At 39.9% G+C, this 12,609-nt stretch overlaps 1 protein-coding gene across 3 annotated transcripts in view; it reads left to right on the top strand.

The window, feature by feature from the left end:
- The window catches only part of LOC100356313 (formin-2), a 358,708-nt gene that overhangs the window by 148,529 nt on the left and 197,570 nt on the right, over positions 1-12,609 (top strand). For 2 of the 3 annotated variants that reach the window (XM_089311640.1, XM_070055559.2), the window contains exon 7: positions 7,898-7,988. In XM_089311640.1, the coding sequence (XP_089167766.1) occupies positions 7,898-7,988 (91 nt within the window). The remainder of the gene's footprint in view (positions 1-7,897; positions 7,989-12,609) is intronic. The other variant, XM_008268219.5, reaches the window with a different exon arrangement.

Below are 12,609 nucleotides of genomic sequence, written 5' to 3'. Positions count from 1 at the left end.
AAAATAAAATGCAAGGCACATGTGCAATTTAAAAATTTTTGGGAGCCACATTTTAAAAAGTATACAAAAGTAGGTGAAATTAAGATTAATATTAACATTAACATAAAATACAGAGGGGCCAAAATACTTTCACTTAAGCATGTATTCAGCATTTTACAAATTAGGTATTTTATATTCTCTTTTATCCTTAAGGAAAAAAAGAAAACAAGTCTTGTAGGTCTGTACATATTTTAAGTACCCAATTAACCACATGGTTAGTAGCTCTGTATTGGATGGTACAGTTTTAGAGAATTGATGAGTGGTCTTTTGTAGTTCTCTCACTCTCTTTTAGAAAGTATAAGTTTACTTGATCGTGTGTGTGTTGTGGGGGAGGAGGGAAAATGTACACTCCCACCTGCTGCTTCACTTCCCACATCCCCTCAAGGGCCTAGCAAAGCTGGTAGCTAAGCACTCAGTGCAAATCTCATGGGTGGCAGGAGCCCAAGAATCTAAGCCATTACTTGCTGTCTCCTAGGGTGTGCATTACTAGGAAGCTTGAATCTGTACTCAGACCTTGGAACTGGACGTAGGCACTTGCATGTGGGACTAGGGTGTTCTATCTGGCAGCTTAACTCCTAGGCCAAATGCACACCCCTGTTCTTGTCTCTCTTGGTGTTGAGCTTAGGTTAATTGCTTGCAGGTCTGCCACTAAAGATCTCTCCCTGATTTCAAGTTGCTTTAAGCACTAATCCAAATAGGTTTGTTTAGTGAATTAATATTATCTTATTTTGTGACCACTGTTAGGAGGTAAGGCAAATGAATGGAAACTAAGGGCTTTTCTTAACCTTCCCCCAATACTTTGCTTGCTATAGGATCTGAAATTTCTTGGTTATATATTTAAAATCGGTTATATATTTAAAAATTAGTGAAAACTAAAGTTGAAGTTAGTTTTTCTCACCCTTCACATTTTCTTTCACTAGTCCAGTTGATGCTTGTTTCACTGTCCACTGAGATTTAATAGTTTTCTGTGCTATCACCTAAGAAAAACTTGGTTTCAGTAGAAAAAAAGGAGTTACCATCTTTCTCTCACACTAAAGTTTTAGATGCTCCTTTAAAAAAAAAGAGCTACACAACTTCAATTCCTTCAAACATTTGTGTTTACTTGAAAGACCAAGACAGACAGAGATCTTGGTTTACTCTCTGGATGCCTGAAACAGTGAGGGCCAGAACCAGGCTTCAGCCTGGAGCTGAGAGCTCAGTCTGGGCTGCACATGTGGGTGACAGGGACTCAATTATTTGAGCCATCATTTGCTGCCTCCCAGGGTGCATATTAGCAGGAAGCTGGAATCAGAAATGGAGCTAGGACATAAACCTATGCACTCTGATTTGGCATATGGGTTTCCAAAACAGTGTCTTAACATCAAATGCCTGCCCCACAACTTTTATTTTAAGATGGTGCTTGGAGCCGGCGCCGCGGCTCACTAGGCTAATCCTCCGCCTTGCGGTGCTGGCACACTGGGTTCTAGTCCTGGTCGGGGCACCGGATTCTGTCCAGGTTGCCCCTCTTCCAGGCCAGCTCTCTGCTGTGGCCCAGGAGTGCCGTGGAGGATGGCTCAAGTCCTTGGGCCCTGCACCCGCATGCGAGACCAGGAGAAGCACCTGGCTCCTGCCTTCGGTGTGCCGGCTGCAGCGGCCATTGGAGGGTGAACCAACGGTAAAGGAAGACCTTTCTCTCTCTCTCTCTCTCTTCCTACTCTGAATGTCAAAAAAAAAAACAAAACAAACAAACAAAAAAAAAAAAAACACAAGATGGTGCTTGGTTTATTCCCTGTGGCTGTTGTTATGATCAATGAATTATTGAAAAAAATTAACAAATTTCTAGAGGAGTAAGTAATATTCATCTTTTTAAAGAATTTCATGCTTTAGTTTTTTCTCCTAAATCATATTTACTCAGAAGTAAAAGGACTAGTTCACCTGTAACAATCAAATTGCTGCTTTGATTTTTTTTAAAGATACGATGCAGTCGAATGTTTTTCTGAATGTTGTACATCACTTGCGTTGGTATCCTCATGTTTGTTCTGATTCTTCTTAATCTGTTTTAACATGGTATTGATATTGAATCTGAAGCTTGTCCTGGGATGTTGTGGAGGGAAGGCAACAAAGTAGAATGGTCTATTATACGGGGACCAGTGGAAACCTGAAGTTTCGCCAAGAATTCTGCCTCTTTCTTTAGTCTTAGGGCTATTAGGGAAAGGCCTAGGGAATTATAGTAGATTTTGTGTCAAAGTCCTTCTTATTATTATTTTGGCCTTGCTTCCACAGATAGTATGCCTAGTAAAGAACCGGTTTTCAAATCCCTGGTCCATCTTGTTCTGGCACTCTTGTACAATAAAATATATATGATTTACTAGAAAAATGAAATTAGAAAAAACTTTCAAATCAAAGACATACAGATCTAGATTCAATGGGCAAAATATTACTCCATCAGATTACTCTAAAATTTCTAAATCTTGCTTTCAATTTCTGTACATATTCATCCCTTTGGTGGACAAGTGATATTTAGCCTGTGGGCTGACAGCAACCTGCAATGCACATTTGAGTAGGTAACACTGCTTACAACTAAATAATCATCTTATGGACTACTCTATGATGTATTTCCCCCATTTCACAGATCAGAACACTTAGGATTAAAGAAAAGAGACCAAGAAACCCAAGATCTTCACAGGCTGATGCTAGAATTCAGACCCAGAGTTATAATTAGAATTAAAGAAATGCATCTCTATCCCTGGGCTGGCCAGCTTCTGCCTGTATTCCATATGCTGTGCAGCACACAGCCTGGACCATGGTGCGGTGTGGGCTTGTTCACATGTACCTGTGCCCTGTCTGCCTCCCTTCATCATGATGAAAGGAGAATGGGCAGTGGAAGTATCTATGAAATACATGAAACTTGAATGTCTTAAATAAATTGTTTAAAAAGGACCAAGAATCATTTTAGTATGCATTTTCACATAATAGCATTTGAAAGAAAACTCAAGTTGATTAAAATTGCTAGTTTTCGGTTTTTCTAATGCACGCTTGTATTTAAGATGTGGTGTACCTGTTGATTTAACTATTGTATATTTTACTGGGTGTACCATTGTTAGGAACTTCTGTGTGTAATCATCCAAGTAAGGGGATTCAACATAACACAAAAAAATAAATTAATATTTAATGATCTACAAAATAGATGTTAATACATTACTATTTTTCCTTTCTGCTTTTATCATGATTCTTCTGTCGCAGTTCCCAGTACTCACTTAGTTTATACACTAAATCACTAAATAAAAAAAAAAAAGGCAGTTGGGATAAAGGATATCTCACTGATAACAGTAATTGTTCAGACCAAAAATTAGTTAATGTTTATTTTAATCACGTTTCTACTTAAGTAGCCTAATTACATCAACAATATTAGAGTCTTGAAAGTTTTTACTGGGACCACATGTATAGGACATGTGAGTTTTACTCCCTTTCATGGCCAAATACAGCATATTTTCAAAGCAATTATGTTTATTGGTCATAGACTACCAAGGAAGAGCATTTAAGTAGAGAAATAATTTGCAAACATGGAAATGCTACTAAGCTAATGAGGTTTTGAGTTCTTAAAAAATTGCATAGGAGGAAGGAAAGTTTAATACATGTCTTGTAGAATTAAACGGAGTATGGCCGGCGCCACGGCTCACTAGGCTAATCCTCTGCCTGCGGAGCTGGCACACTGGGTTCTAGTCCCGGGCGGAGCACTGGATTCTGTTCTGGTTGCTCCTCTTCCAGTCCAGCTCTCTGCTCTGGCCTGGGAGTGCAGTGGAGAATGGCCCAAGTGCTTGGGCCCTGCACCCGCATGGGAGACCAGGAGAAGCACCTGGCTCCTGGCTTCGGATCAGCGTGGTGCACCAGCCACTGAGGGGGCGAACCAATGGAAAAGGAAGAACTTTCTCTCTGTCTCTCTCTCTCTTCCTACTCTGAATGTCAAAAACAAAAAAAAAAAAAAAATTAAACGGAGTAATGAATATGAATTTTTTCTTTTAGTGTATGAATTGGTATCACAATGAATTGAGTGAATCGAACTAAGATAAAAGCTGCCAAAAATTTCATTTTTGACAAAGCATTTATAATGTCTTCCCAAGACTTAACTTCTTATAACTATCATTTATAGCAATGAACACACTATGTACTAGACACATTGACAAAATGTTAGGTACAGCATCACACTGAATATCTATTGCAACTTTTTTTTTTCAAGATTTTATTTTATTTATCTGAAAGAGTTACAGAGAGAGGTAGAGATCAGAGAGAGGTCTTCCATCTGCTGGTTCACTCCCCAGATGGCCTCAATGGCTGGAGCTGTGCCGATCCAAAGCCGGAGCCAGGAGCTTCTTCCAGGTCTCCCACGTGGGTGCAGGGGCCCAAGGACTTGAGCCATCTTCTGTTGCTATCCCAGGCCATAGCAAAGAGCTGGATTGGAAGACGAGCAGCTGGGACTAGAACCGGCGCCCATGTGGGATGCTGGCGCTTCAGGCCAGGGCTTTAACCTGCTGCGTCCCAGCGCTGGCCCTTATAACCACTTTTAGAAACCGATGTTGCTGTTACTGTTTTTCTAGATGAGGGAACTGAGGCTTTAGGTGTAGTAGTTTTTTGAGAATATTTTAGAAAACAAGTAGGAGATTCTAGAAACAAGATCTGTGCACCAGAAACACTGGTATTTCCTGGGACGTTGTTAGATATGAGAAACATCAGCTCTGTCCAGATTTATTTAAAAAAGATCCCAAATGACCAAGCTCCACATTAAAGTTTGAGAAGTACTACTTTATTTTATGAAGTCTACATTCATAATCTCTATACATAAATCCTGCCTCCTAGGGAAGCCCAAGATAATAACTCCATTAAGAGAATTAGTTGAATCTGGTGTGACTATAGGCAAATTCAAAATATTCCTTTTTTTCTGATTATATGTTCTAATTCTTCTCTTTTTGGCTAAGGATTCTTATTTAATCTTAGAAGAGTCCAATCTTTTTTCTCCATTGCAACTGTGGTCATTAGATTCTAAACATGTTCTAGTTTGATAGCTTCAGGTTCTTATTATCCAGAGTATTGAGAAAAAAAGAACAGAAAATGACAGCAGTTAATAGCATAAGGTTTGGATTACCATAGGGAAATTTGGAGTCCATCCTTTTTAGTTTTTTAAAGATTTATTAATTTTTAATTGAAGGGCAGATAGAGAGAGCAAATGAGCTTCCATCCAATAGTTTACTTCCTAGGTTCCCACAACAACCAAGTTTGGGCTAGGCCAAAGCCAAGAGCCAGAAACTCCATATGGGTCTCCCATATGGGTGGCAGAAACACAAGCCCTTGGGCCATCATCACTTGCTGCTTTCCTGGTATATTAGCAGGATGTTGGATAAGAAGCACAGAATAGCAGGGACTTGGACTAGGCACTCCAATATGGGTTGCAGATACCCCAAGTGGTTGCTTAACTCACTGTGCCATAATACCACACCTGAGTTCATCGTTTTAGATATCTTTTCTCTCCTAAATGTATATGCATTCTGGAAGGTAATAGGTAATTATTGTTTGTACATAGTATCTTAGGTATTTAAATAAGAATAGTTTAAAATCAAGTACCTTTGATTTTTAATAGAAAAATCATGTTTCAGAGAGAAAGCGATCAATCTTCCATCTGCTGATTCACTCCCCAAATGGCCACCATGGCTGGAGCTGGGCCTGGAACTCCATCCGGGTCTCTCACAAGAGTGGTAGGGAACCAAGTACTCAGGCCATCTTCTGCTGCTTCCCAGGCACGTTAGCAGAGAGCTGGATCAGAAGCAGAGCAGCTGAGACTTGAACCAACATTCTAATATGGAATGCCAGTATCACAGGCAGCAGCTTAACTTGCTGTGCCACAATGCCAGTCCCAGAATAGTTCACTTTCAAAGGGACTGAGAAGAACTGGCCAGGACTTCTAGAGTAGAGTTTCTGTAAAGGTATGATGAACATGCCAACACTGCAGGGCGGTCACATGGTATATGAGTTTAAATGTCCTTTTCATTTCTGGACCAGGAGGTGACAGGGAGTTTCATAGAAGGAGTTTTGTCAAATAGCATGGAGGGGCCCCAGAATGCATTTATCTGAAGTTAGGAATTGTTTTTCAGACAGTTCCTACCTTCTGCTTTTCTGATATTAAATTTTTGTTTCTGTCAGCTCTGAAGGGAGATACCATTCATAGACATACTTTGCCATACTAGTGGATTCATACTCAATTTTGAAGATATTTTTTCCTAGTTGAAATTTAATAAAGTGTTTAAAGAATACATTTAGAATCAAAATTTATATGTCAATTTCCCTCTGAGCCAGCAGTGCCTCTTGTGAGGTATTGTCCCATACCACAGGAGGTTTTCAGAAATGACTCAGGAGGTTTTTGTGGTTGGTCCTTCTGAAAGTGGTTTGTTTTATTCCCAACCCCCATCCCTGCTGGGGAACCAAGAAAGCTATTATTGCTGTTAAGAATATTGTTTTACTTTGTGACTTCGTGTGACAGCTGGGTATGATTATTTTATTAGTTTCCTGATTGACCCAACTTAAACCAAAAAGGAATACAAAGTCAACAAATGTGATAGCTGTTAAGGCAGCTGTCACTTCTGGTAATTTGGCCATAACCACTTTTCTTTCCTTTTCCTCCAGTGTTTTTCTAAGCAGATTTAAAATAAAACATGGAGAGTAAATAGAAATTGCTGTCCTTCACAGGATCAGGAATTGGGATAAGAGTTTCATAAGCAGGATTTATTGGTGGTGTGTTATATTGTCTGTAAAACACAGTTTCGACACATCTGTTCTTTTTTTTTTTTTTTTTTTTTTTTTGACAGGCAGAGTTAGACAGTGAGAGAGAGACAGAGAGAAAGGTCTTCCTTTTTCCGCTGATTCACCCCCCAAATGGCCTCCACGGCCAGCGCACTGCGCTGATCCAAAGCCAGGAGCCAGGTGCTTCCTCCTGGTCTTCCATGTGGGTGCAGGGCCCAAGCACTTGGGCCATCCTCCACTGCCTTCCCGGGCCACAGCAGAGAGCTGGACTGAAGAGTAGCAACCGGGACAGAATCCAGTGCCCCAATCGGGACTAGAACCCTGGGGTGCCGGCATCTCAGGCGGAGGATTAGCCAAGTGAGCCGCGGAGCCAGCTGACACATCTGTTCTGTAACAAGCTGCCCACCTCTGCTTTAGGAAACCTTCCCTTAAGGTTGTGTGTACTGACTCTTCAAGACTTTCCAGATAGCCAGACTTGAGATTGAGTGCCTGCTGCTCGGCTAATTTGATGGTTGTATCCCTCTATTAATTAGTTGGAAAATTCTCCACAAAATGGGTCAAATGCAGAATAACGGAACTGCCAATAAAATAGTGAGCTTTCTTAATGACCCAAATAAAAGCACATTTTCTGTTTTATGGAACAACCAATATGATCTAACAAATTGTCTATGTGTGTACTTTTATGTTGCCCTCACTTTTGACCAGTGTTTCAAGGCTCTGTATTTAAAAAGAAACACTTTTTATAACTCAGGCTGCAAATAATCAAACATGTAATTGTTATTTTACAGAGACCAACTTTCTAGACTATTAGAAAATTGTTGACAGATCAGGCTCTTAAAACACTATTAAAGAACATGACTTTGAAGCTAATAGTGAATTCTGGGGGGGAGGGAGGAAGAGGAATATTGGATCCCAAAGATTTATGACATAAAACCCAAAAGCATTCTTCAAGCACAGAAAAATTGGTTTTGAACAATTTAAGTAGTGACAAAAGGCGTTTTCTCTTAATTTATTCTTCATTTACGATTTTGAAAAGTATATTAGAAATTTTGGGATTCAAATTAATGTTTTTCCTTTTTCCTTCCTCGAGCAGGTTGTCAAGTTATTAAGCAACAAAAGATCACAAGCAGTTGGAATATTAATGTCTAGTCTTCACTTAGATATGAAAGACATACAACATGGTAAGTAAAATAAAAATTCAGTTTTTCAGTACTGAAACTTGGACCACAGGGTACAATGTTTGGTGACAAAATTATTTTAAACTTAGAGTTTCTGTTTCTACTGAGGTTGGTATATTTCTCTCATGAATGCTTCTGAAAGGGTTTATTAATTTGGTGTTTCTCTTATTTCTATATCTTGCTGAGAGCATAATCACATGTTGTGTTATCATTGTTCAGGCTGCTTTAAGTATCCTACTGGATGGCTTGAAAACAACAGAAATTTATTTCTCACAGTTCTAGAGGTTCAAATTCCAAGATCTGGTTGCCGGCAAGGTTTTGTTAAGGTCATCTTCTGGGTTGTAGACTGTAATCTTCCTGTACACTTATGTGGCAAAAAGAGGATCAGAGAACTCTCTTGCATGTCTTTTGTAAGAGCATTAATCCCATTCATGATCTAATCATCTCCCAAAGACCCCCTGCCTCCGAAACTCATCACTTTGGGGGTTAGGATTACAACATATGAAATTATGGAGGACAGAAGTATTTAGTCCATTGCATATATTTTTAGCTTGTTTTGAAAATATTATTTTTACCTCATAAGTAGTACTAGTTCACTGTGCTCTGTAAATACTTAGACCATATCTGAAGGATCGACTTCTGGATGGCATGCTCAAAGTGCTACTGATAGACACTAGTGTGAACCAGATAGTAGATTACTTCTCTGTCATTAAAAAATTCTTGGAGAAAATAGTCTGCAGGAGAGAAAAATTAATTGGGCCTTGAGTCCCAAGTGTTTATTGCTCTAATTTAATGAAGAAGAGGAAGTAAGTCTGGAATTCTCTATCAACCCATGTGAAAATTACAGGGATATATGTTTCTTTATTTCTTTTTCCTTTTAGGTCTATTTATTTGTTTGAAAGGCAGAGTTATAGATATAGGGAGAGGGAGAGGGAAAAGGAGAGGAAGAGGGAGAAAGAGAAAGATCTTTCATCTGTTGAGTATCCTCCCCAAATGGTTGCGATGGCCGGGATAGGCCAGGCCAAAGCCAGGAGCCTGGAACTTCATCCATGTCTCCCACATGCGCCTCAAGGGCCCAAGTACTTGGGCCCTCTTTCATTGCTTTCCCAGTCACATTAGCAGGTAGCTGGCTTAGCAGTGTAGCAGCCAGGACTCGAACTGGTACCCATAAGGGACAATGGCGTCACCGGTAGTGGTGTAACCTGCTGTTCCACAACGGGAGCACACAGGAAGCACAATGGGGAGGGTGTTTCGGCTGTTACTTTCAGAATGTTCTTATGATTAGAGAGCCTGAAGTACCTCTTATCTTGAATGTCTTTAAGGTGTTAGATGGGAGATGGGACATAATCTCTTAGTCTCAACCCAAGATATGGTAAAATGCTGACAGAGTCACTAAAGCAAATTGTTATATATAGCATTTTAGGTAACAAAACTGATCACTCTTAATACAGCAGTTTGGATACAACTACAGTGTAAACCCCTGAGCTTTTCTGCATATAGGGGGATTAACTTGTTTTTTCTACTAACCACAAAAAGAATTTCAATTTATTCTTGCCCACTTATATTATTGACCGTGTCTAGACACGTGGAAACAGCAATGTCATGGCCTTTTGTGATTTCTTTTATGTTGTTGTTGTAACTGAAGTCTTTAAGAGACTCATAAAATATTTCTATATGTAGTGATTTTAACATTTTCTAAATGATTTTCATGTCAATATTTTAATAGTTGAAGTCTACCTTATTGTTAATAGCAATTTCTGTGCTATATCCTTCTATCACATTTAGGCTGAGAGATACTGCCTAAAGGTGAACAGAGGAATTGAATTTATACTCAGAATGTCCCTTAAGCTGCCCAGGACCTTAGAATAGATTTAAAGCAGATTGAATTATTCAATGGAATGCCAGTTTACCTATTAAAGAAATATGGTTTCAAGTACAACACAGACCTTATAAATCATGAAAATGTTTAACTGGCTTTCTAGCTTACCCCTTTATGAATGTGGATTCTATTTGTTCGGCTTAAAATATCATGGGGCATAATTCATAAATAGCACAAGTTTGGTATGCCCTGTCAATTGATGAGTAACTCTTAATCACAGTGTAAGTTTTTATTAAATTGTTTTGATGGTGAGGAGACTTCCTCAAGCTGAAACATTTGGGCAATAGTCATAGAAGAGAATGCCAAGGCTGGCGCCAAGAAGTACTTGGTGTTTCTAAAGCTGGCAAATGTAGCCCAGTTAAGTCATAGAATGAAATCTGAAAATAATGATATGGTCCTTTCCTTCAGTCAAATATTCAACTCAGGCTAAGTTAATAATGAGAACCTTATGAACAAAGGAGTCCGCCTGACATCTGTGTCTGTGGTAAAGCCAGAGAGAGTTCATTGAAAATTTGCTCGCTTAACATGCAATGCTAACAATAACATGGCATGGACGTCAGTAGTTGAAGGGTCATACAGAATTATGCATAAACTTTATCCTATTAGGATGTGAAGTGATTGCCTGAATCTCTGAAACCCTGAACACCCATTTTCTTACAAAAAAAAAAAAAAAGTTGCCTTCAAAGTCTAAGGAAGCAAGCAGTTATGCCTTTTTTTTTTTGGGTAAAGTCCTGTTCTGCCTTGGTATATTATCTGGGACCACGATTTACATGGGCAAATCACTTGTGGCCTCTAGAATAAGCCTTCTTTCTCTCAGAATTTGCCTCCCCTGAGAAATCCACAGAAGCATAAACAACATTGATTGTGGATATAGAAGCAACCACAGAATTTATCCAGACCTCCAGTGTCATTTTATAGAAGAGCAAACTAAGACCTACTAGTGGTTTAGTTCCTTTCTCACATCATGCAGCTCATTAATGGAACATACCGATAGTGCACCCAAGCCTCTTCGTCGATCGATCCTGTTCTTTTCACTCACATGTGCTGCTCCTCCAAGAATGTGCTTTTCCAGCAAGCATCTCTACAACAAAGTATATGTACTACTGTAATAAAGAGCAGAAACTATTCTTTTCTCTCTTCTTCCTGTCAAAACTCTGGAGAAGCCTAGAGTCGAATTTACTTTGTAATGTTCTATTTTAAAGTGCCCAGTAATGAGCATGTCAAGTTTGCATTTTAGGTGTCAGAAGTCTAATTATTGTTTTACTGCCATATCTACTGAGTATTACATCATGCTCAGCCACTAACGTGGGTATAGGTTCTTTGTTAAAATAGCAAACGTGGAGTCCTCAGCATTTTGACATACAGTCAAAATGCAGAAAGGAGAGAAGAGAGCAGGTTTTTAGGTTTATTGATGAAGTAATCGCAAGTAAGGCAGCCCCAGTAAGTAACTGTACAAATGTATAAAAGTTATTATGAAGGCCTGAACTCTCAGACTGCAGTAATGAATCTATATGGTTACTGCTATACTGACCTTTTATGTTTATAAATACAATTTTTTCTATTGGAATGGTGAAACTGTCACATGAAAAATTCACTCCTGTGGTTTATTTTTATTTTTTTATTTTATTTTTTTGGACAGACAGAGTTAGACAGTGAGAGAGAGAGAGAGAGAGAAAGGTCTTCCTTCCATTGGTTCACTCCCCAAATGGTTGCTACGGCCAGCGCGCTGCGCTGATCTGAGACCAGGAGCCAGGAGCTTCCTCCCAGTCTCCCTGTGTGAGTGCAGGGCCCAAGCCCTTGGCCATCCTCCACTGCCTTCCCAGGCCACAGCAGAGAGCTGGACAGGAAGAGGAGCAACCGGGACAGAATCTGGCGCCCCAACTGGGACTAGAACCTGGGGTACTGGCGCTGCAGGCAGAGGATTAGCCTAGTGAGCCACAGCACCGACCCAACTCCTGTGGTTTATAATACCTTAAAAACTAGGATGAAGTGCCTTCCAGAGGGAATTCACCCCTTTTTGTGTGTTAGAGCTGAGGGTTACTGTGGATCTAAGCTCCTGGGGGGGTCCATTGTACAGGTTGGCCTGAGCATATGGCCCTTTGAGCCACAGTTTAATGTGGGGAGGGTCTAAAACCTGTACCTTATGTGGGCTCTCAGCTGTGATATTTGGCCCTTGACCCAGTGAAGCTGACAATGAAAAGTTTAGATTTGCTGGGACTGGCATTTAAGCTCAGTGCAGAAAACATTAGTGAGCTGGTCACGGCTGTGTATTCCATCTTCCATTTAAATTTTTCTTTATTTATTAGAGAGAGAGAGAGAGAGAGAGAGAGAGAATCTCCCATTTACTGCTTCATTCCTTAAATGCCCACAATGGCTGAGGCTGGGCCAGGCCAAAGCCAAGTGGCAGGAACCCAGTCTGGAACATACACATGGGTGGAAGGGACATAACTGCCTGATCCATCACCTCTGCCTTCCAGGTTGTACATTAGCAGGAGGGTGGAATGAGGAGTGGAGCCAGGATTTGAATCTGTGCAATCTGATATGGGATACTTGTCTTAATTGCTATACCAAACACCTGCCCCTTGTCATTTTGCCTAGTATCATAATTACTTGCTATCTTCTTAGGTTTGCTATCTTTATGATATCCTAGAAATATATTTTGTTCAGTATTTTCAGTTGTTCCTAGTGGGAGGATTTATTCAAATAATGTAGCTCATTGTTCCCACAAACTGGTAATATGAGGTT

The sequence above is a fragment of the Oryctolagus cuniculus genome, chromosome 13 (genome assembly GCF_051225735.1).
Source record: "Oryctolagus cuniculus isolate XC-2025 breed Fujian yellow rabbit chromosome 13, ASM5122573v1, whole genome shotgun sequence".
Taxonomy (NCBI): domain Eukaryota; kingdom Metazoa; phylum Chordata; class Mammalia; order Lagomorpha; family Leporidae; genus Oryctolagus; species Oryctolagus cuniculus.
The sequence above is the reverse complement of the archived record's forward strand: the minus strand, read 5'-3'. Positions and strand labels throughout refer to the sequence as shown.